The sequence below is a fragment of the Dermacentor albipictus genome, chromosome 2, assembly GCF_038994185.2.
Source record: "Dermacentor albipictus isolate Rhodes 1998 colony chromosome 2, USDA_Dalb.pri_finalv2, whole genome shotgun sequence".
Taxonomy (NCBI): Eukaryota; Metazoa; Arthropoda; class Arachnida; order Ixodida; family Ixodidae; genus Dermacentor; species Dermacentor albipictus.
The window spans coordinates 199,048,137-199,073,618 of NC_091822.1; the positions used below are offsets into that span (position 1 = coordinate 199,048,137).

The window sequence follows — 25,482 nt, forward strand, 5'->3', positions numbered from 1 at the left end:
CAGTCTGTCCTGCTGGTTTGTATGTGACTGTGTGGCTCTCCTTGATTCCCCAGTGCTGGAGAATGCCTTTCCACACTTTGCTTATGAATGGTTTGCCATTGTCACTAGAGATGGAGCTAGGCACACCATGCCGGCAAAAAGCATAGATCATTTTATCGATGATCAATTTGGAGGTAGGCGTACATAATGGGAAAAGCTCCACAAACTTCGTGAACTTGTCCAGTTCCACCAGTATGTATTTGTGGCGCCACGGGGTTGTGGGCAGTGGCCCAATAAGGTCCACACTTAGCTGCATTGGGTGGGTGGCTCATGAACTGTCCATCAGTCCTTTTGGTTTTTGCTGGTGAGGTTTGAAAGCCTGGTACTGCTGGCAGCTGCGGATGTAACAGGAGATATCAGAGTGGATACCGAGCCATGTGAACCGGCTCTTCACATGTTTCGAAGTTCTAAAAAAGCCTAAATGCCCGCTTAAGGAGTGGTCGTGCTCCATTTTCAGTGCCATGTCTCGTAGGTGTTGGGGAAGCCATTACATTCATTGGCCATGTACATAAGGATACCATTGTTAGAGATTTCGCTGTCATCAGCTAGGTCCTGTACCCTCTTGTACTCTTTAGCATCGACAGGTAGCAGGCCAGACTTTAAGTATTGCACCAGCTGCAGCAGCAGTGGATCCTTGCGTTATTCCAACTGGAACATTGCAGTGTCGGTGAGTGGGGACACATCGGTCACATCAACAGGGGCTGCTACTTCAGTAAGATCTTGATGAGGGCTAGTTGGTTCATACTTAGAACTGAGGTGAAACAGCGCGAAAAAGACGAGGACACAAGGAAACAAATACCACAGACAAGCGCTGACTGCCAACTGGAAGTTTATTCGAAAATCACTGGACATTTATAGCTTCATCAGCATAGGCATGCGCACATCATTCACAAAAACATCTGCAAATCATCATTTTAATCTTTCTTCCAAAAATGTTATTTCTTTTCCCGACAAGGCAAGAGAGGGAGTGCTCACACATTTATCGTCTTCCTTTCTTATATGAAAGGCCTCTATTATCTCCCTTTCCTTCTTGCTCTTTCCTTTCCCTATGAATTTAGTCTTTTCAAATATGGGGTTGCATTGACACTTGTTACAGTGTCCAGCTAAATGACTCCCATAGCCATTCTTTAGGTTAGTGCTGTGCTGACGAGCTCTTTCATTGAAGCACTGTCCCGTTTGACCTAAATAAGATTTCCCACAGCTTAGCGGTATTTGATAGATGACATTGCGCCTGCACTCAGTGAAACGTGTTTTATGATTAGTGGTGCACAAGTGCCTTTCGCGCTTGTTCATGCGATTGCATATCGAGGACAACTTGCATGGGGCACTGAAAACCAAATTAATTTTATGTCTATTAGAAACTTTCTTCAGATTGTGAGACAGCTTGTGTAGGTATGGCACCACTTGTACTAGTCTTTTGTCTTTGTTTTTTTCTTGGGAAGCATCGGAACTTCAAAACGAATGGTTTGTTGTGGCTCTTGCACTTCAATTGGAAACCAGTCCTCCGCCAAACAAGGCTGAGCAGGTTCAGCAGCAGGGATGGGGCACCTGCTTATTGCATCCGCTGGGATGTTGGCCCGTCCTTTATGATGCTTTATGGTACATTTTAACCCTTGTAATCTCAACACTCAACGTCACACTCTGCACGATGTCTTCCCAGTTGTAAACATCCAAGCCAATGATGCATGGTCACAATGCACTTCAAATGATGTGAATTCTACATACAGTCGGAATGTATCGACAGCCCACACCACAGCGAGGCACTCCCATTCTTGGACAGTATAGTTCTTTTCAGCAGCGCTGAGAGTTCTGCTTACAAATGACACGGGCCTGAGTTCACCTTCAATTTCCTGCAACATCACTGCCAATATGCCAGTAGCGCTGGCATCTGTTTCAATCACAAAGGGCCCGTTCAGGTCAGGCAGTACCACAGCTACCTCTCCTGCCAGCATTAGCCTCAGAGTCTTGAATGCTGTCTGTTGCTTGGCACCCCAAACCCAATGGACTCCTTTCTTTAAGGGAGCTGTCAGGGGTCTGGCTTTGTCAGAAAACCAGGGGTAAACTTTCTGTAGTATCTCACAAGGCCGAAAAACATTTCGAGCTCCTTGACTGTTTTAGGGCATGGGAACTCTGCAACCACTCGCACCTTGTCCGGGTCAGGTTGACATTTGCCTGGAGAGATTACGTATCTAAAGAACTTTAATGCTTGTTCACAGCATGTAACTTTGCTGGGATTGATTGTCAGACTTGCAGAGCCAATTCTTCGCAGTACCTCATCGATATGTTGTAGGTGGTCCTCAAAAATTTCTGAATAAATGAGCACATCGTCAAGAAATGCCATGCAGTAGTTGTGTTTTATGCCTTCTAACACTTTGTCCGTGAAAGACTGAAATGCTACCCCAAATGGCATTCGCTTAAATTGAAACACTCCTCTATGGCACAGGAATGCAGTCTTCGGTACATCTTCGGGAGCAACCGACACTTGAAAGAAGCCCTGAGCAAGGTTGAGGCTTGTGAACCACCTAGCACGGCTGAGCTGAGCCAGTACCCAGTCTGTGCAGGACATGGGATATACTGGCACAGTTGTGATTGCATTTAAGAGTCTGTAGTCGACTGCAAGGCAGTTTTCTTCTCCAGTTTTCTTCTTTAATAATACAGGGGCACTGGCCCAAGAACTGGAGCAGTGCTTAATGATTTCTTGGTGCATCAAATCTTGGATACACCCATCAAGAATTTCTCTCTTGGCTGTTAACCAGGTGCAGCTTGCATCTAAATGGTGGATGGCTGCCTGCGTCTATCTTGCGAACCACCGACGTGCAACCTTGCAGAGTGGTAAAAATATGGTTATGGTCTGCAAGGATGTTATTCAGTTTCTGCTTCTGCTCCTCCCGAAGGTTCTCTAGACTACACTCGCCACTCTCAGTGGTATTGTGGCATAGATCCTACACATCTGCAAAAAGTGCCTGTAGAGAGCTGGCCACATTTTTATCAGGCTCTTGGCCTTGCTTATTGCATTGCAATGCTGTCTTACAGACTGACAGGGGTTGGTGTGCAGCATCCGTCACACATGGCCGCTTCGGTGCCTTTTTAAATTTGACGAGTCGATATGGGTCAGAGTGCAGTGACCATCCACCAAGGCCCATGTACAGAGAAATACCTTCCACCTCAAGAAAATCCTACCCAAGGACAACCTTGGGACACAGCTCTGGCAAAAGAAGAAAACGCTGCTTCCTTGGACCTACCTTGTCAACGAATACGACAGTGAACCGATTGTGTAGTTTGTGACCAGCCCTGAGCAAGCCTCGGGGTTTGTGCTTCTTCCCTGAAGGTGGCTCCTGTGCACTTGGTCGTTGCTATGGCACGGCTATCTATTAAGCTCACGCTTGCCCCAGTGTCCATGAGTGCATAAAGGACACTGTTGCCAATCAACAGTTCAAGCAGTGGTTCTTTATTTCCGGCTGTTGCGAGCACTTGCAGGGACGTCTCGTAGCCGTCGGCCGGAGAAACGGCTATGCTCATTCATTTCCCGGGCAATCTGCTTGTAGGTGTCCCGAGGAATTGCAGTGAAAACAGCGGGGTTGGCTGCGTGGTCTAGCTGTAGCGCATTGACGTGCAGTGTGGCCAAAACCGCTGAACCGCCAACACGTGATACTGCGGTTTGGCGACTCGAATCATGACTTACCTTGTGTCGCTTGAAACCCGAAGTTCTGAGGTGCTCTCCCAAGTTTTTGCGGTGCTGAAGTGTAGTTGCCCTGTGTGTTCGGCGCGCGAGCGAACAGCACCGGTGAGAGGTTGCACTCCGGGGCTCCAGCGTGAAATGTCGTTGACCGCGGACACTTGGAAGTCGAAACTGCTGCAGACTGCAGCTGCCACTCTCGTGGCAGGGCCGAGAGGGCTTGGTTGGGCGTTGCAGTGGTGTGCGGAGATGAATAGATGAAGGCTAAATCGGCTGCTGCTTGTGCAATACGTGGTGGTAATGGTGGTGCGTAGCACAGGCAATGCCAAGCGTGTTCCACGATAGGGCCAGCCGCCTTCACCATTTCTTGCAGCTTTGCAAAGCTCATGCTGGCTGTTAGGTCTTGGAATGTCGGACCTGAAACAGGCTTTGAAACAGGCATTTGAAACAGGCTCCGCTATACGGTCATAGTATTTGGCAATGACGTGAATGAGCTGCTTGAGGTTTTCTGCCGGGTGTCGAGTGCATTGATCTAGCTCTGCTTTCAGTTTAAACTTGGAGTCAAAGGTGGTAAACTCCGCCGTAAATTCGCACATGAAGGACTGCCAGTCGGGGTGCGCACCTGAGAAGTGCCACCATTGTTTGACTGATCCCTGCAACTCTGCTGGAAGCGACTGCAAACGATGGTCAGGGGGATCCCCACAATATGGCAGTACTCCGAATGATTCTCCAGATAGTCTTGCGGCGAGTGTCAGTCCTGGTAGCCCCTGAATTTCGGCAGTGAGATGGTCGCACCTTTGATGTTGAGCACTGGCCCCACGCTGGTTGTCTCGTCGAGCCTAGCCATGCCGGTTGTCTCGACAGGCCTAACGATGTCGTTGAACGGCATGGGGTACAAAATTAGCTATATCAGCCACGAGTCTCTCCCTTTCCATTGTGGTCCCGTAGGTCGAAGCCAACAGTCTTTGGACGATCGAAGAAGGCAGGAGAGGCTGCGCAACTGGTTGGGTGGCACTAGACGATTATTGGTCCTCCATTAAAGGTCTGGTCGGACTAGCCCCCACTTGTCAAATACATTCCTTATTTCAGGAATTCCTTGGCGCACGCACACACATGCAGTCTGCGTTCTGTCCCGCCGCACTGCACGTGGCTTGCTCCACTGATTACTTCAATCACTCCGTTTGTTGTCGCATGCTCCCCGCATGCGGGTCGCACTCACACGCCTTCCATGTTCTCCCTCCCCGTTACACACCGTTGCCTACCGACTCGTGCCTGCTACTCTACGCAGTTGCCAACTGTCTCGTGCCTGCGACTCTCTGCGACTCTATGCCACCTGGCTTCAGCACGGTACCCTCATTACGTCTACTCTTGCAGCTCTTTTGTAGCACATCTATTTGTATGTGAAACATAAAATTTTGCACAGAGTCTTTTCTATATCTGCATTACTTAAGACTAGTCTTCTTTTACAGTCGAAAATTTCGTTGTAGTAGCTGGTCATGCAGTGCTATTTGTGTTCGAACAATCGTGTTGGTTCATTCCATTGTGCGGCTTCTAAGCCTTTCGTAGGACAGTTCTGTGAACGGCTGGCGAGCACGCGAAACGTTCATGCGGCTAGCCAACCCCGAGCCAAAGAGGAGCAGCCTACTCTCTTTTGCGCCTGTGTAAACCCGCCATTAGGTGGTGTTAGCAGCGGAACACTCGCGCCATCTCTCATACTAATCTGCTGCCACACTGCCTGCCGGCGGTGCTTAGCTAGGCAGAAAAGCCAGATTACAGGAGACACAAGAGCCCTGCGGGGAAAACAACATCATTGGATGCGTGAGAGCCGAGCATCCCCACAGGATGCAAACATGTGCACCTCAGTGCACATGAATGCACATGCATTCCTTAACATATACACTGATGGTGTCCACCTTGTTAGTCTTGCACTGAATTGAAATGAAAAAATGCCACAGCTACCACTGTTGGGACAAGTTCTGTAAGAACACAGCACCACATCGAATTAGAAGAATAAAAAAAGAACTTTCATTTTGCAGTGGAAACTTGAAGACACGTACCCAAAGTAAGACATGAAGTAGGCTGGACAAGCATTAGACATCAATTGAGTATATTACAGTTTTACAAATATATGAGCCGGCATGAACATAGTGCATGAGCGAGGGGAAAAATGGCCATATTGACACGTATATCTGGTATAGGAGATATCAATGTCTTACAAAGAATTGGCTACTAAGAAAAACACACACACACACACACAGGCACACACTCAGAGAAAAAAACTATTACTATTGCATGTGGGCTAAGCTTTGCTCGTCTGTGAAGCTTCACAAGCGTAAAGGTTCCACCTTGCTTGGAAGCCGTGGTAAGAAATGTTCAAGCGCGATTAAGGACCTGGACAAGTATTTGCGTCATTTATTGCATGTTAACATTCTTCAAGAGCTTAAAGCTGCAAAGCGTTTCTATTTCTTCAGTGGGGGTTTGCATGAGTGTGAGACACAATAACACTCATGTGCATGTTAAATAAACCAAAATGATCAGAATTATTCTGTAAGGTACTATGGCATCTCTACAGCTGTGTTGTTGCTTTGGAGTATTAAACCTTATTAATCAGTCAGTGAGGCTTGGAATAAAAACAACTGCCAAGTGCAGGATTGAATAATTCATACATTCATGTGTCTTTCCTTTCTCTTGGTTTTTGCTATGACCCAGGATGGTGGGCTTGTGGTAAAGGACTACCGTTTGGTGCACTGGGAGAAGTGCATACAGTCCTCGCCGGGTGATTATGCTTGTGGCCCCAGTGTGGGCAGTCCCCTTATGTGGAGGTTCCTCGAAGGGAATGCCAGGCGAGAGAGGAAGAAGCATTGGGAAGCTGGCTACTTCCTGTTGCGGTGAGTGGTTCATCCTGCATTCAAATGTGGAGCTAGGAACGGTCACCTGCCAAAAATTCTGCTCATTGTCATGTCGAGAGCATGGTAATGCACAGTCTGGATGAGCTTGTCCTCATTGGATGCTGGTGATGTCTTTTGTGTTAAACAAAATTAAGATTGTGTCCAAAATGTGAAGCAGTGACAGCGATAACCAGCACTGTATTCAGGAGCACTGTCCTTTGGAGGCAGTATCTGCAGTGGCAAGTAAACTTGCAGTCTGCATGAGCTTGAACTGCGTGTGAGCAAACTACCGTCGAACATGATGGTTGAAGACTGTTCAAGAACCACTGCAAAGGCAAGTTTCAGGTGCCTAGTATCTAGCTCAGTCTGCAGGCTGGTGGTTGCTTTTCATTGGGCCTCTCTCGGTGCAATGATGGGCAGTGCAGTGAATTTAACTCCACAAGATGTCACATCATACTCCCAAGTGCTTGCGCTAGCTTTAATGTCTTGCGCAGTACAGTACACCATTGGGCTATCCTGTTTCCTGCCTGTATGGACATCTGTAACTTTTGTTTCTCTCTTTCGTGTGCTATGTCCAACATATATTGATGGCTGCTTCCATTTTGGTGCTAGTTCCCGACAGTCTCGCATACAGCAATGGTTGGCTCATAGGTAATTGATGCTGTGCTTAGTGCTTAATTAGTTGGAGCATCATATATTTAGAGAGAAAGGTTGTAGGTTTGATATGATTTGATTTGCCTTTTTTTTGTTGGCACGAACACTTCATAATTACAGAGGAGCCACAGCACAACACTGACCTACAACATTGCTTTCAGTGCATTGAGCAGTTGCCTGAAATGTGGGGGACATGTGAACATGTGTCACTCCAATTGAGCAGCATGAGTTGTGATTAATGAGGTCATGAACATTTTATTGTAAACTTGCTGAGACACAGGATTTTATTGCAATGTAGCAGCTTTGTAGCCTTGCATGCTTACACTTGCCGATGCACCTTTACTTGCCCGACTGCACTGAGCCACTATTTGAGTTAATGTAAGCCAGCTAATTTTATTCAACAACAACTGGCTGAGAACCTTACATTTTAGTGTGAATGGTTATTCATGGGCTGTTGTTAGCGCTATTTCTTAGTAGCTTTTTTATCACTATGTTTAGTGTTCTTTACGTAACTTAATCCTAGTTATTATATTCTTTTATTGTAAATGATGTAAAACAATGCCAGTGAGGGTAAATTAATCGACAACTCGAAGCACTGAAATGACACTGAATGTGGCAAACCAAATCTGTGGAAGCCTACAAGGGAGAGGAAGGTTTATGGAAGGGAACAGTTGTCATCCACCTGTTTTGTAGCATGAAGCTTGTGGCGATTTAGGTGGCCCCAGGTGTTTTTCTGCAGGCATTCACCTGTTCTGTGGTGCCTGCCACGGACTTGTTCACGAACTGGTTCACGGCGATGGCACATTGCAGAGCCGACTGCAGCGCTACAGCGAGCACAAGGGAGATCTCTCCGGGACACTCTCATCCGCTGGCTCCCTTTGTTAGGGCCTCGGATTTGAGATCGCCTGCGGCGCCTTTGCACATAGGGCGTGTGTGTGCCTTGTGTTCATCCTTTTCCGAATGCTAATCCGAAGAGCAGTGCCTAGTGCTCACGTGTGGTCCTGCTATAACAAACTGCACTTATCGTAGGTCCAAGACAACAGAGGTTGTCCGAATTGTTGCGAGTGGGCCCATTGGTTATCACGAGAGCAAGCAGCATAGCTGCGGGGACTTATCCTAGCAGCATGTCACGGGGAAGCATCCTCTTGCAGTGACATGCTAGTGGTGCCCCTTCCTGTATTTTCGCCCTTGGCGCAGTAGCCCTTTGATTCCCACGCCAGTGCTGGACTGACCGTTTGTGCAGTGTTGGTTGTCGCTCGAGACAATGAACGGTTTCCGCTAACAAAGAGCAATAGTGTGTTATCTTACGTGAGCAGCGCTTGGTGTCCCCTTTAGCAGCCTGGGTGTGTGCATAGCAGTGTGCTAGATTATGTGAGGTGACGGCTGGCACGGCCTTGTGGCTCGCTATGCCGGAACCCATGGTGGTTGGTACTCCTACGGTACACCAGACCCCCACAAGCTACAAAGGAAACCCATGCGGATTTCTCAGAACGAAAGCTTCACAGTTGAAGAAAAATTCATCCTGGTCTGGGGTTGAACCCGGGACCAATGCCTTACAGAGGCAGTCGGTCTACCATCTGAGCTTACCAGGAGGCTAGCAGATTGAGGTGCGAGGTTAAATTGCCAACTTGATGCCCAGGGACACAGAGTATGGCGAACCAGTTCTGTAGCTTTTGTAGCTTATTATAATCTGGGTGGATAAAATTTGTTTCTTTACATGAACTTTCGTCCACCTTGCGGGCTTCCTCAGAACTGACTTGCCGATTGTTAGTTTCATTTGCAATATTTTAGTTTCAACTTTATATTTTTTAGTTTATATTGTGTCACAAGTGGGCAACTATAGTTTTGTAGGGGTCAAATCTGTGACATAGTGCTCAGTAGCACTATGTCACAGTAGCAGTAGCCACAGCCACTGTGCCACCATAGTAGGCATGTTTGATAGAGGAACACTGTGTGTGGGGAAGAGGGGAAGTGGAGCAGAAAATGTAGTTACAGTCACCTCGCGTTGGAAACATGCAGAATGCTTAAGCACCTATTTCTTTTTTTCACTCTCTTTCTCTGATTTCTCAAACTGGAGTGCGTCATTTCTTGTGGTGCCGCAAAATATGCAAAATGATACGTTAAATTCTCTATATTATACTCTTTGCACCCCGATACATGCTGCAATGGTGAGTATTTTCTGAAGACTACTTCTTAAGACTAGCTTTTATCCCCGGAAAGCCTTCCTGTTATCATTGGAAAAATAAATCTAAATTTGTATCTGAATATAAATTTCAGTCATTCCACCGCTTACACGCTCATGTGTGGTGATGCTGCAACCACAAAATGGTTTCCCAACATTTCACTCCCGAACAGTACCATCAGCCATGTGCTTGCATAGCATGGCCACTGTAGGAGGAGCAGAGACTCCATTCGTCCCTCTTTTGTTGCTAGGATAGCCAAGTTATTGGTGTTTTAAATGTCACTGCAACTGATGAGACGCAACATGTGTAGTAGAGTGTTATTTTTATCACCTCTCTTCTGTTTCTTCACACCTACTTAAAAGAAAACATGTCTGTGAAGTAAATGATCTTGAATGGCTTGAGTGTTTCTGAAGCTCTGATGGAGGCTTTCGTGCTTTTTCATGTATTTATATTTTACATATGCACATTCCTGATTTTATATAAGCATATATGAACCATTCCTTGCAAACAGTTGCATGCAATGCTTCAAAAAATTGTCATTATGCATATGTGCAGCTAGGTTCAGTGCATGTGTTACTACTGCATTGTAAAATTAATCTAGTTGTTATAGCTATTTTGTATTATGCTGAGTAGTATGTATTAGTATAAGTGAGCTTGGCTGTACTATTGTCAAAATAAATCTAATCAATTCTTGTGTGCTTCTTGCTGATATCTTTTTATTTCCTGGTTTTTGCATTGCCACAGACCGATTTTTATATTGTAAATGGTTTGTATGTCCAGTGTACTGGATTTTATTCTTCCAGTTCCATGAAAAGCATTTTTGAAGGCCTCTATTGTATTTGGGTCCGTAATGTATACAGCAACTGCAGCTCTGCTACAGCTTGCCTGACTTCTCACACATCTTTGGAATGTATAAGCTATGCAAATGCTGAATTTGCTTTCATTTTAAGCATGCTGTTTAGAATTGTAAAGTGCACCTTTGCATGCAAATTCAGAATTTGATCCTCTGAACTGTTATGTTGTGGCTTCAGTGGTTGCAAAAACTTTTGTTGGTTCCTGTAATTGTACTTCTTTCCTAAAACACACTTGGAGATGAATTTTTAGCTCATCTTCATTGGTCTTTCTAGATGGCTCAACATGCTAGCCATTAGGAAGGATAGCCTACATCACAAATTTGATTGTCCCCATCTTGTTTTCTTGTTGCAGGGCTGGAGTCCTGTACAGGTTCTCAAACCAAGGAGACACTATACCAAGTGCCACTTACCTTGTTAGGTGACAATTGTGCTTTTTCATTTGCTTAGTGCTTTCAGGGGCATTTTGTTTACACTTGGGCATGCAATACACCTTAACATCTTCTCTTCCCCTCTCTATGTTTTTTCAGTGGGGTCCACTGTGGTTCCTGTCAGGCCGTGTCAAATGTTGGACGACCACATGCCTTGCAACTGAACCTGGCTCCCTCTGGTGGTGCCTGCCTTCAGCTTGCTGCTTCCAATGAGGCGGAGATGGAGCGCTGGGTTCATGCGCTCACTGAAGCAGGGCAGGCCTCCTTCTGTGGGGTACGTTTCCTGAGATGCAAGCGCAGTCTGCAAGGCTTTTTGCAGTGACCGCTAAGGAAAGGCAACTTGTCTTTGACAGTGCTCTGGGGTCACAGTCGCCCTTCCTGTTTGCAGTTTGTTGTGAGGACACCATGCATTGTGCAAACTCTTAAAAAATTGTGTGCCAATGGCCCAAGATCATATCACACAGGGCTGCCAATTGAAACTGCTTATGGAAAAGCAGTGACTCCTTTTTGGCCTTAATAACATGCTTAGTACATTATCTCTTTTGTGGCTCACTGGTGGGCACATTTGGTTTTACTTCTGCACAACAGTGAACATAGGTCTTTCCAATATGGTGGAAGCTTCAAAAAATTGTTAGCAGTAATTCTATCAAATTGTACTTAGGATGGAGTTCACCTGGCTGTGAAGAAGTTGCATTGCCCGTTAAGGGAGAGAAAGAGATAGGATTTTAAAAAAATTTGCGATACTGCCAGTCTCAATGAGACCGAAGCAAGTGGGCATGATATTAGACAGTTTTACAAAAAGAAATAAACAGCTCATGCTACACGGTACAGAAAAAGAAAAAGTTACTTTGAAGGGACACTAAAAGCAAATATTGAGTGAAACTGTAGCAATAGATTGGTGCTCGGGAATCTCTAGGGCATCAATATTATTGCGAACAGAGCCGTAGTAATCGAGAAATTGAGGTAAAGCAGGACAAGATTAGAGACTCCCCCGGGAAATTTCAGTACTTGCTCGACGACGAAGGCACTCCTCATTTAAGTTCTGTCGCTAGTGCTCAACTACTTATCATAAAAACATAATTGTAGTGCATTATAAGACGAAAAAAAGATGCTACTTGTCCAGTTCTATTTCATCTTTAGAAAAAACAATTCATTGACATTACCCTTGACAACGACTCGGGTGATCGAAAGGTTTCATTTTCGCTCGACTCTGTGCTGCCCGTGCTTTCACGTTTCAGTAGTTTATTTATCGCATAGTACTGCGCTGGTTTAGCTGGCTTGCGAAACTCGCACAAACTACAAGTAGCGGAGAATCCACTTTGATGTGACGTCACGGGATACCCGAATGGTCCATGCCACTTGACCAAAAGCAGCTGCAGTGGTGAATCCACTGGTCTGCCTTGGCTCGGATTCTCCATGCCCACACATTCGCATTTTGTCAAAAAAAAAAGTTCGTCTGTTGGCCGTCGTTTTACTTAAAGCCCCTCCATACACGTTTCTGCCTACCAGGTTAAGTACCGCCAACCTGCCCTCCTCTTCCACGCTCCTCTCCCACTCACCCCGTTAGCTTCCGGCGTCAAGTGAAACTTACGTAGCTGCAGCTTCCTGTTCCGAGTGGAAGTGACGTTTTGTTTTTTAGCGTTGTTTACTTTCGCATCGCTGGAGAGGCTTTAATTGCACCAGCTGCGGTTTAAACTGTGAATGCGATTTCATCCAAGAACCACTGCCTATTGTAAGCAGCGATCTGCTCGTGTTCGCTGCTTCGCATAAACTTGCGACCGGTTGTGGCACGAGCGACAACGTACAGTGGAATGTAGTGCCTCTGCGGTTGGAGACCACTGCGGTTTTTCGTGCATTTGGAAAATAGCGACCGCGATCTACTACTTCAGCGGAATACAGCAGCTTGTCACCTTTGCATTCTTCTTATGGTGACTGCCACAGCTCTGCTAAGCTTGCGCGGGCGTCTCACCATCGTCTAACAGCAGTCAAAGCGAAAATTCCCGCAGCGCAACTTCAGGAAGCGGAAACGCCGGAACCAGAAATTTTTCAACCAGAAATGCCGGAACCGGAAATACTGGAACCGGATTTGGTGTGAGGGGAAAGGCGGCGCACAACAAAGGTTGTCACTACTTAATAAGAAAGCGGCGGTGGCGCGTGGATGGAGGGGCTTTAGTTTTACTCACCGACAGCAGCAATGGGCGGTGTTCGCGGTGATGACGTATGCAATGTCACCACTCCCCAGTTGGGTTTCGGGAGATTTGAATTGCAATAAAGGTACTCAAACCCTTCAGATGCAATTTTCTCATAAACGAAGTCTTTTCTTAGAACAAAACACGTGTTGTGAGGTTTCTGGAGTGGTACATGAACAGACCACATAACTTAGTACATATTTGCCTTTAGTGTCCCTTTAAGTACTTAAAACTCACCAGTGATGATATAAAATCGAATATTTTTTGTTAGTTTGACATCACTTAATAACAAATACAGTATTTCTAGCATTTACTATATAAACGCATGTAAGGGCCTTACTTTTTTTTTCAAAATACGAGGGCCAATTCTTTGGGTGTGGCCTATGCACGCGGTGTGTAAAAAATCTTTCTTTTTTTTTTCATGTGAGAACAATGTACCAGTTAGCAAACGAAGAGTGTTTATAGGGCTGCTAGTAAGTCTGTGAAGATCTGTAGCTCCAGCTTCATCTGCTATAGCAGGATGTCGAGCCGAAATTTTCGTGTTCTGGTTCACACTTTCATATATCTTCCAGTTGGTCTCAGGAGCAAAAATACTATAGTTTGAGGCAGTTTGAACTGGTTCATATGAGATCATAACAGTTTGAAATTAAGAGAGTACTGACGTGGTATTTTCAACCTCTAAACCATAGAAAAAATAGTGACAAGCCCCAGTGCACTGTAAATAATTTATTATACTGTCAAACCTCAATATAACGAAGTTGTACTTGCAGCAAAAGACTTATTTAAATGGTGAGTTTCGTTAATTCGAGGTTGTAAAGTTTCAGTGGTTGAAATGTTTTCACGAATTCCCAGAAAATTCTTGATAGATGTATGTTATCAGTAAGCACTTATAAGCAAATCGAAAGCAGGCTGGGTCATAATAGTGTGGTTATGAGCACGAGTGTGAGTGGTGCAAATCACCCCAAGAGCAATGCATCGGCATTGCTCATGGCATCCAAGATTTGTGCGTGTTGCATTTCGTGGCAGTGTAAGATATGGATGCCATGGCTTACTGCAGTAAGCCATGTTGCAGTATTGTTGCAGTAAAATGCAACAATGTTGCAAAATGTTGCAGTATTGCCAGAAAGGTGAAGCATTGATGGCCATAGCAAAGAGACAGCTACACGAAGTGTGGTTTGTAGTTTTATCGGTGTCACGCATGCTCAGGCAAACATGAACAGATCTCACTTGATGACTAAGAACACTTGCTGTCGCAAGGTGAGCAAATGCTTTGCACCCTGTCTCGGAAACTTAAGATTACGCGGCCACCTACACTAGATGTGCAGTAACAATGCGTATCAAGGCACCAACTATTTCGGCATGACCTTTGCACTTGCAGCAGATTACCTCCGAGACACGGCGCGTGGCCTGCTTAGGGACAGCCATGTGCAGCGACAGCAAGGGTAGAGAAGGAAACATACGCACTAGGGGGAGAGAGCAGCTAGGCGCTCATCTTCTGCCATCACCCCCACCCCTCTTGCTCTAAAGGAATCATAAGCTCTCGAGTGCTCCGAGCTGCCGCGCACTGCCCTGCAGCCTCCACAAGTTGTTTGCCAACGTGAAAAATGGTGCAGTGGTGTTCTCTGCTACTGCACCTTGTATGGGTTGACCATGATAGCGACGGTGACATGTGCACTCCGAGATATTAACGCGACAGCATTAAGGAGCTCGTGTCGCAGAAAAGCTGGTGTCGTCGTCGGCAGCATCAGTGGCGTTGGCCGTGAGCGATAAATCCCAGAAGGCACTTCAGAAATAAAAAACATCTTGCAAGACGGGCTTGTGGGAATCGAACCAGGGTCTCCGGAGTGTGAGACGGAGACGCTACCACTCGGCCACGAGTTCGTTCCTTCAAAACGGGACAAAATCGCCTCTAGTGTATGCGGTGTTGTCTTAGAAACGTGCTGTAGAAAGCTATACTGCGGTGTATATCGGTAATTATGACCATGTAACTTACAGAAGTTGCAGTTTCACGAGTAGCGAAGTACGTTTCCGCTAGATTTCTTCTGCGCTCTGCGCACACGTAGAGCCATCTTGCGGCAGACACAGAAGAGCCCCTCCTCGCAATGTACGGCGCTGCCCCGACACGTAGCGCGCCACTCGCCCCATGATCGCGTTCGCCTTCATGGCGCGTCGGGACCCGGCTATCTGTGCCGATCGCGATGTTTGGCTGGCGTAGCGTGTTTGAGTAGGTGGTGCGAACGGGGAGCGATAACGCTATTGCATTCCACTCTTAAAGGCGAAGCTTAAGCCTCCTCCAATTTTTTCTATGACGATGTACGGCTAACCGGAAATGACTTGATCCTACAGGTGCAATGTGCTGTGCTGATTTTGCAGGTGAAAGACATCATTTTACACTTAGTAAGGTTTAATGGCATGAGTGATTTATCACATCAAGTTGCAATTAATCGTAGGTCATGTTGAAGTGTAGTGCTGTCATCTGGATTACAGATGGGAGAGTATAAAGCGCTATCATCGGCAAAAAGTCTTAACTTGGTTAGTATGTTAGTGGGCAAGTCATTTATGTATATTAGGAAGAGAAGTGGGGAGAGACAGGCACCCTGGGGTACGCATGGCGTTAGGTCAGAGAGAGGCAAGTCGTAGTTATTAGCGATTGTGAACTGCTTTCGTATTTTAAAAAATTTTCTAGCCAGGAAATTATGCTCGGAGAGATTCCAAGGTTACATAGTTTAGAGAGTAATTGGTTATGAGGGACACGGTCGAATGCTTTAGAAAAATCTAAAGATATGGCGTAAATTTGAAGGTTTTAGTTCATGTAATGTAGTATATTGTGTGTGAATTCTGCCAGTTGAGTTTCACGCGACAACTGTTTCCGGAAACTGTGTTGGTGATGAAAGAAAAAAAATTGATGGATTGAGATAGGTCATTAGGTTTGAAGCTATGATATGTTCAAGCATTTTCGATGGGATGCTGGTTAAGGATATAGGACGGTAGTTTGTTGGGATTGTGCAATTACCTGTTTTAAAAATTGGGATAACCTGAGCTTTCTTCCAATCGACAGGGATATTTCTTGTTTGTAATGATTGCTTGGAGATCAAGTGTAGTATCTGGCTTGAGACTGATATGATACCTTTTAGTAATTTGCTGTTGATATTGTCACAGCCGGCTGAGGATGAAAATTTAAGATCTTTAATAAGTTTAACTGTTCCATCTGGGCAGGTTATATATATATATACACACACGGCTTTCAGTGGAACTACGATCAACAAATGAAGATAGGTCGTTACATTGTGAGTGTCATTAAATCGAGGTCCGTTATATAGAGGTTTGACTGTATTGGCTTTTCTACTGGCAGTTTCAGTTTCGTTTCTAGTGTTTTGTCAAGTCATGGCATAGTATGTGGGCACGTTCTAGCACTCGCTCCAGTTTGCTCATTCGTCTGATATGCTGCTACATTGACCCTCATAACAAGTAGCTGCATACAAGGTGACTGAGTGAGCCAAAGCAAGTGTAAAACATCTCAATGTCCTGCTCCCACGTGACCGCATACTGTACAGTGACATCATAACACAGTATCCTCCTGGGAAATGAGACCGAAACTAGCTGCAGAAAAGCTTTTATATTGTTACGGGGAGAAAATACTGTATATGTATTTACAATAAATACAGTTACAAGGCTGTAGCTCAGGAGCGAGGGTAACACCATCTACCGATCCTTGAGACACTTCAACCTCCTCTTCACCTCCCAACATCCTTTTGTTCACAGCGGCATGAACTCGTACTTGATAATATATTTAATTATTTATGGCGCAGTGAGGCTTTTCACTATTTTTCCTAGGGCTTAAACGTCTAGGACCTCCATTTAAAGTAAAAAAAAAAAGGAAATGGATAGTTGAAGAAATCATCAGTGTGCCTTTAAGTAGAAGGAAAAATTTTAGCACCTCAGCTTCACCTGCGAATTTATTTCAGCGAGAAAGTTTATTTCAACTCTTATGTGACATATATATGCCTTTAATATTACGCATGAAATTAATACATTGTGAGCGCAGGTGTACTGTGGTGTTGTTTTCAAAGGCCACAGTGCCCAATATGCTGAAAACACATTTAATTGCATTTTTGCACCTGTAAGCTGCTGTACATATGCGGGCACTTCGTTCTTTGAGGTCGTTTGTGTAACAGAACAGGCCTGTGCCAACCTTACAGCAATGTCTTGTTCTGCACAGCCTGCAGCTGAACTCATGATGCACCCATGCAAGTTCTGTTACTTCGAAGGGCTGAAAGCTAGACACCATCATGTCTGTATTTTTGTTTTTGTCTAAGTGTTTAAATCAGTGTGCCTATCACATAATGAGCTTTTGTGCTATTTTGTAGTTTGTGACCTTGTTGATGGAGTTGAGGTTAAGTTATTTGAGTCTTGCCTTCAGTGTGGGATTCGTTTTCCAACTATGGGAGCTTTTGAGCCTCTTTCCAGTGTTTCCCTTCTGACTTGCCCTAGAAGAGGGTCCACGGCAGTGTTTCCAAAATTTTTTAAAGCATATTGCTAAAGTGAGACAAGAAAGTCTCTAAATTTTGCTGCAATATCACTATAATTGTCGCTAAAGCTATATAGCAAATTTTAAGTAGTGTAAGTATTTTGGAACACTCTAAATTATCATGCATAAATTATCTGGAACATGCATAAATTATCTATTGACACACTTCATGTTTGTCTAATGTCCATGGAGGTGAGGAATAAACAGTAACATTACTAGTAAAGTGTAGAGGACTTTTGTTTTACTGATATGCCTACATAACATCAGATGATAATAGCTGAAATTCTGCATTTACCTTCAGATTGTCAGGCAGTGCAGCACAATTCAAATGAACACCTGTTTTCTGATTTTCTGAGCACAAAGAGGTACTTGGTACAAATTTTCTAGTCCTTGGTGCTCCTAAAAGGAGAGCTAAATACTGGGACACATGCTTGGTCGCACATTAACACTGGTGATGACAATGACAGCTAAACCTTGATTAATGAAGTCAGTAAAATTGGCGATTTGTTTCACTACTAGAGAAAAATATTGTTGAATTGAAATTTGACATTTATTCAAATGAGTGCAGTTGACAATCGATTTGTTTTACCTGGAATTGGCCACGAAATTTTCTGAACTATTGGACAATTGAAAAAGCAAATCTGAATGAAAAAAAAAATAAATTCAGTTAATTTTGAAGATTGCCGACAAAAGATTCTGTTTCATGCCTTGTCGATATCTGCATGTTGGTGCTACGAATTAAAGGCCAACTGCAATGAAATTTTCAACCACATAAAAAGCCCTGTTTCAAATTAGTTGACATGCTGCAGCCGCTGCGGAAAATTTTACTTTTGAAATGTGAGTGGGTGCATGACAGAACACTTGCAAACATCATTTTTCATACTGAAAGTGAAAAAAGAAAAATGCCACCATTACCGCTTTCTGGAAGTGACATACAACTTAGACTGTAGAGAACCAGCACCCGTGTTGTCTGCTTCCCTTCCTGCACTGTACCGATGTATGAGCAAATAGGTCCCACATATTTGCTGGCCATAGAGCCGTGCTAGCGACTTTGTGTGCTGTGCCCACGCAGCTGTAATGTTTTTTTAATACAAAGCATTCTTCTCCGAGTCAAGCCGGTTTCCTGTATCTAGTTGCATACACTCTAGAACAGAGCCTCGATACATTCCATCTCGCTTGGAGATGAAGAGTGTATTGGGGTGACCAAACTAAAGGTGCAGATATAATCATGCATAACGTGGACATGATCCAGGCACGGTGCAGTTATCCTATGTTGGTGAAAATTGGGTGCTGTACAGTCATGACAGCTGTCAGGCATGTACAGGCATGTACGGGCAGGCATGTACAGGCATGTACAGCTGACACGAGAATAAAACGTGTCCTATCTCACGCTGGAGTTCGGGTTCACTAAAGTGAGCGTGCTGAGTTTGGGCCTTTGACAAACAACAAAGTACTCACTTGCTATGCACTTGTGCTGCAGCAACAACTGATCGCCATGCTGCTGTGGGCCATGTTTAATGTGCTCAATTATACAGAGGGCAAAATGTGGTCATCTTAGCGTCACCAGCGTGACATGTCTGATTTTGCTGGCTGCTGCCTTGCACGTTTCCAGTGCCTTTACCCGTACCTACCTTAGGTTGAGTCGACCGAGCAGGTAACTACTGCCATCTGTAGTAAAGGATGAGAAGTAGCCGAGGCTTGGCACGTGTAAAGTCACAGCCAGACTCCAGCTGTGCTAAAGTTTCACTTGTGCTCTGGCAGCATCACATTTGGGCATCCTTTGCCGCTGCATCTACAACATGGCTGCCTCATCGTGTTCACCTTTGTGACAAATGCAGCATGCAGTTGCTGCCAACAGCATTTCTAGTGCTGTGTCAGAAAGGGTTTCGTTTGTTTACTTAGATGTGTCTGATGTAGAGACTCGCCAAATGTGTCAAAAGATGATGCACCACTTCAAATGATCGCTCAAGACTGTCGCCTCTGAATACAACTTACATTTGCTTTTCATGCGTCATTGCGGCTTATAATACTTATAGTCATTCAGGGAAAGCATTTGGCCAGTAGATCTTCCATGTGTAAGTTACTGTGCTTGCGAAATGTAGCTTATGCAGCTTTGTCAAGTACAGTTTACATGCTTTGTGCGTATTGACTGGTCTGTGTCGCACCTGCTTGGTGCGGTGCACACTTGAACCAGGGTGTCTACCAACCGGGAAAACCGGGAATTCTCAGGGATGTTGAGTAGTCTGGGAAAGTTCAGGGAATTTGGGCTTCTATCAGGGAAAATTAGCTGTAATTTTATTGAAAGGTAACGAAAGTCGCGCTATTGCTGGCTCGAGTAACAGACAGGAATCGTAATGAATCGTCTTTGATCCCCTGTCATCAGCTGGAGGAGTTGCCAGTGTACAGTCAACGACTGGCTTTCTGGATGCCCGATAATTCGGACTGCTTCGCAGCAACATCACGTACCCCATAGAGTCAATGTATCAGAACGTCTGACATTTTGGACGCAAGAACCCTTCGCCGTCCAATTTTCCAGACTTTTTACCATGACAGCAGGTCTGAAACGGCAATAATCAAAGCCAGCCACCACTGCTACCATTTTGATTACCTCGCTGCCTCGAACCGGCGCCCTCGCACGCAGATCCGCTGGCAACCGTAGCCACCATTGCGGAAACGCTAGGCCTAGCTGCATCGACGTTTGCCATTAAGCTTCTTGCCATCGGGTACCGTGTTTTCCATTTGAAAAATTCGCTGCTGTCGGCAATGGCATCGTTTCCGCCTTTGCGGTCCTTGCGATTGGCTTCGAAGCTCGGAAAGCATGGTGCATTTCATAATGCCGGTTCCCGAAAGTCAGCTTCGCCTCTGTACAGAAATGTTACTTGGTGAAGCATATGTAAAAGTATTGTGGTGCAGCATAACAAGTGTGAAAAGGGACTATTGCCACGGGACACAGTATGCATTCCTTAATTATACACACGTGCACCCGGTATATACTGTCACAGTACAAGCACCGATATGCCTAATACGTGTACCGACAGGTCTTCCAGAGCTTTTTCGATGGTGCCTGTGGCCGTTTAAGCCCTTAAGGACAGTAAAAGAAGCATCCATCTTTTCCAACTGGTCGATTTTTGAGACGTTTTCGCAGCCCCTAGGCAGTTCGAAAAATTGGACGTTGACTGTACAACTGACCAAGAAGATGCTTCAAATGGTCCATTGGGCGAATGAGCGGCGGAAGGAGGACCAGTACAGAAAGGACCTACACATTGCGGAATCAACGGGAAAGGAAGTGTGCTGCCACCGTATTTAAGGGGCTTGAGCTCAAAAAACAAAGTGTTGGCTGATGCCGAGATACAGGTGCCCCTCATCCAAACCAAAATAAACTCTTGAAAGCAGTGAAACACAACAGTGAGGCGTTGTGCGCAGGATGAGAGTGTGTCAGGACAGTTGAGGTTGACTTACGAGCTGTTCAGAGAGAATGTCAATGGTGACAAAGTTCGGACCTCATGCCACTGAGCTTTCCATCAGTTGATAGAAATAGCTCATATTCGAAAATATTTGCTTCTGTATGCATCGACTTTCTATTCGTATTTGAGAATGTCCGAATCGATTTGCATTTGGCAGGCATTCTCAGATCATGAACAGCAGGTTGCCATAATCCCTTAAGAGAAAAGTGTGTAACAGCTGTGTCTTACCAGTACTCACGTAGAGGGTAGAAACCTGGAGGCTTACGAAAAGGGTTCTACTTAAATTGAGGATGATGCAACGAGCTATGGAAAGAAGAATGATAGTTGTAACATTAAGGGATAAGAAAAGAGCAGATTGGGTGAGGGAACAAATACGAGTTAATGACAACCTAGTTGAAATCAAGAAAAAGAAATGGGCATGGGCAGGACATGTAATGAAGAGGGAAGATAACCGATGGTCATTAAGGGTTACAGACTGGATTCCAAGGGAAGGGAAGCATAGCAGGGGACGGCAGAAAGTTAGGTGGGCGGATGATATTAAGAAGTTTGCAGGGACAACATGGCCAGAATTAGTACATGACCAGGATAGTTGGAGAAGTATGAGAGAGGCCTTTGCCCTGCAGTGGGCGTAACCAGGCTGATGATGATGATGATGATGATTCGATTTGCAACTTTTTTTCGAAGAGATTTTATTTGCTGTGCATTTTTCTAACCCCTCCCTTATATTCTGTTCTTGAATAAAATAAAGACTACTTAGTATTCAAGCTGGATTCATTCGTTATTGTAACTTTTTTTCACATGTATACTAGAGAGTGACAGCGTCGTGTGACATGGTTTCAGCCTGTCTTAACATAAAACATAGTCCTGCGTCATCGAGGGAATTTCGCGAAGGCACTGATAGAAAACCTGGAAAACTCGGGGAATTTGGAAATGTCAACTTGGTAGACACACTGTTGCGCCCTGAAAGCTGGGACAGGAAATATATGTTCTGCCTTCCTCTGCACGGCCATTGCATGTGTTGAAGCACATATTTGTGCACCCGACAGCCACACAACTTGTCAGCATTCTTGAAACAGCTCAAATCACGTACGCAATGAGAAAGCACTCCGAGAGTCATCCATCAACTTGCAGATGTTGAGCGGGCAATGCGCCTATGTGCCTAGGGGCAACTGAGAGATCAGCAGTTGTGTACAGTTCTGGGACTTTCGCCAGATCTTTATCATTACCGCTCACTGCAGGGTGTATGCGATATCTGCTTAGGTGCTATTTAAAGGCTGCTAATAAGAAAATTAGCCTGTTACCAGCCCTGAGGCTTTACCATTCTTACATTGAGTATATGCTATGCATTTAGAGTCAGTATATCTACCCAAGTGAAATTTCATTGCAGTTGGCTGTTAAGCAAAGCCAGCCATGCTTTCGGATCCACTCTGACCCTCGCGGTTGATAGTGTCACTCGCAGTGGGAAGATACTACCATGAAAGGTGCTGGCAGCAAGGGAGGGAATGCTTTGTCTGCCTCTTGCTTCAACGCGTCTCCGAAACTTGAGATTACGCAACCTCCAGTGCTAAATGCGTGAGAAGACAGCAAACACGATGCCATGCCTACTTTTTGCACGTGTGCCAGATTACCTGAAAAACGGGGTGCGCAGGCTGCATATGCACACGGCTTTGCTGACAGCCATGCGCAGCTGTGGCTGCACTGCAAAACTAGACGCACGCCATCCTGTCCCCCCCCTTTGTCCCCCACTCCCCTTGACCGCACTTGAGCGCGTTAATGCAAGCTCTCTCCCCTCCTGCCCCCTTTTTCTCTTGTTCCTGTGGGAACACGGTGCACATCAAGCCGTCATCCCCCTTGGCTCACCCTCGCACACCTTCACTTGCACCGAAGACATACAGCATGTGGGGTGCTATAGGATCTTATCACATTTGGACTTGTTATGATTTGAGTGGTGTGTTTGCAAGCAGCCGCTTGTAATTCAACCATACCCACCATGGTGGCGAAGTTGCTTCGATGTTGTGCTGATAAGCCCGAGGGCACAGGATTGAATCTCACCGGTAGCATTTAGATGGGGGTGAAATGCAAGGACGCCTGTGTACCGTCTAGTGGGTGCACGTTAATCCCCAGTGGTCAAAATTAATGTGGAGTCGCCCACTATGGCACAGCACGTTTCATAATCATATCCTGGTTATGGCGCGTAAAACGCCAGAATTAAATATTTTAATTTTGACCATTTGACCACCTGTGTCCGCGGAAGCTATGGTTTATTTTCTCGGTATTCCTTTGTGGCAGTAATGAAATTTCATTTTATTGAGATCATGTAAACACGCTTCGTTATATTGAGGTTCTAAATACACGCTGTTTTATTGTCAGGAAGTTGTGAAAAGTGAAATACTTTGTTATGCAAATCATATTGACCGCAAAAAAGACGGGGACATAGGAAGAAAACACATAAACAGCACAGGCGGTAACTTTCAACTGATTTATTCATAGCAGCCAGTGGGCATATATAGGCAAAAGGAACATGCGCAGATCGCGGCAAACAAGAATGCACATCAGCTAGTGCGCACGTAAGTGCATGAGTTGGCGCACTTACCTGCGCACTGCAATGCCTGTCGCTGTGCACCTCTATTTGAGGAGATAAAGATTCTGGGCAGAAGCCATGACCAGACTGCACGTGAACTGATGGAGGCTTACCATATAAATAAGAAAGGCGAAGATTGTGTTAGCGATACCTCCATTAGGTTGTTTCAAGCGGAAATAGATTTCTTTGATAATTGGTTGCCACGATAAGCTGATGTGCATTCTTGTTTGCCGCGATCTGCGCATGTTCCTTTTGCCTATATATGCCCACTGGCTGCTATGAATAAATCAGTTGAAAGTTACCGCCTGTGCTGTTAATGTGTTTTCTTCCTATGTCCCCGTCTTTTTTGCGGTCAATATGATTTGCAGTAAATACCAACTAGGCCAAACTGAAGTACTTTGTTATGTCATGAATTTTATATTCTATATCGAGAATTGAAGTTTGGTATATTGAGGTTTAACTGGATGTGACAATACCGGGTGTTTTATTTTAATGTTAAGAAAATGTTTAAGAATTTCCTATGACATATAGCAGAAATCTGCTTTTTGATCTGGATCACACGAAGAGAAGAATATATGAAGAAGAATATATGAAGGAAAAGTCAAAATGCATAAATGACAAATTAACAATTTCACTAATAAATCTTTTAACTAATTAGTTTAGGGCACACATTGCAATACACAAATTGAAGCCCTTGATTTCACAGGGCAATTCCAGTTGGAATGAAATTTGTAACCAGTATCAGTTTTGACATAAGTGCAGTTAAAGTGGCTATAAAAATGTACTGTTGTTCCACTTTATTAACAAAACTGCTTTTTATGCTTTGAAGCGTGAAAGTTACTCAAACACCAGTGCATTTCATCGCAACCTTTGGGAGCTCATAAAGTAAAATCTCAATATAACGAACTTCAGGTAAATTGTTTGTTATTCTGAAAGGTTGTTATAGTGAAAGCCCCAAAATTAATAATTCCGCCCATCAACCCATCAGTTCATACGTTGCCACTATATGCGCTATATGAGCTATCCATGAAAACGTCGCTGTTGTCTCTCAACCCGCGCTGTTGCTATTTTCCATAGATTCCACCGCACACAAACCACCAAAGTATCGTATAATAAGGGTGACATGCGCAAAACAGACGCTGATGCCGCGAAAACTATGGACAAAAAAGTAGCTCCATGTTGCCTCCAAACAGCAATGTTTCTTGCTGTTTGTCTTTCACATTCCTTGTCGTGGACGCCGCAGCTGTCTTGCTAAAAGTGGACACCTGAACTATGCCAAAGCGCAAGCGCACGTAAATGACACTGTCCGGAAAGTGTGAAGTGTGAGTGTGCAACATCCTCGTGAATACGGAGGTCACATTTCATTGCGAGCACAGCTAGTACAGCCGCAGAAAGAAGTGCGAAATAAAGAGGCATGTGCTGAAAGAAGGCTGAAAGAAGGCAGAGACGTGGCCTTTGTTGCTAGGCAACACTTTTCTGGGCAGAGCATGCGCTCACAAAACCTGATGCGTTGTTGCCTCTGCAATGTATTATAAAAAAGATATGTTCTCTCCTGCATTTTCTTTCTTGGGTGCCATGTCAGGCTTTAATTTAAAATTAAGTTATGGGGTTACACATGCCAGAACCACGGTCTGATTATGAGGCATGCTGTAGTGGGTGACTCTGAAAATTTGGACCACCTGGGGTTCTTTAACATGCACCAAAATCTAAGTACACAGGTTTTTTCGCATTTCTCTGCCATCGAAATGCAACTGCCGTGACCGGGATTCGATCTCGTGACCTCATGCTTAGCAGCCCAACACCAAAGTCGCAAAGCAATCACGGCGTCCGCTCTCTGCACCTTGTTGTCTACTAGCCTATTGTTTTAGGTGCCGTGAAGGATGCACAGAAATCTAAGAATCCACAGATTTCTGAATATTGCTTCGTAGTACTGAGGCGTTAATGTGACAAGGAAACTGAATAATGTCCGTTATTCTGAAGTTCGTAGTACTGAAATAT

At 44.8% G+C, this 25,482-nt stretch overlaps 1 protein-coding gene across 2 annotated transcripts in view; it reads left to right on the forward strand.

The window, feature by feature from the left end:
* The window catches only part of LOC135904530 (pleckstrin homology domain-containing family M member 2-like), a 93,410-nt gene that overhangs the window by 49,762 nt on the left and 18,166 nt on the right, over positions 1–25,482 (forward strand). For both annotated transcript variants that reach the window (XM_065435338.1, XM_065435339.1), the window contains exons 11-13: positions 6,425–6,603; positions 10,647–10,712; positions 10,822–10,996. In XM_065435338.1, coding sequence (XP_065291410.1) covers positions 6,425–6,603; positions 10,647–10,712; positions 10,822–10,996 — 420 coding nt within the window. The remainder of the gene's footprint in view (positions 1–6,424; positions 6,604–10,646; positions 10,713–10,821; positions 10,997–25,482) is intronic.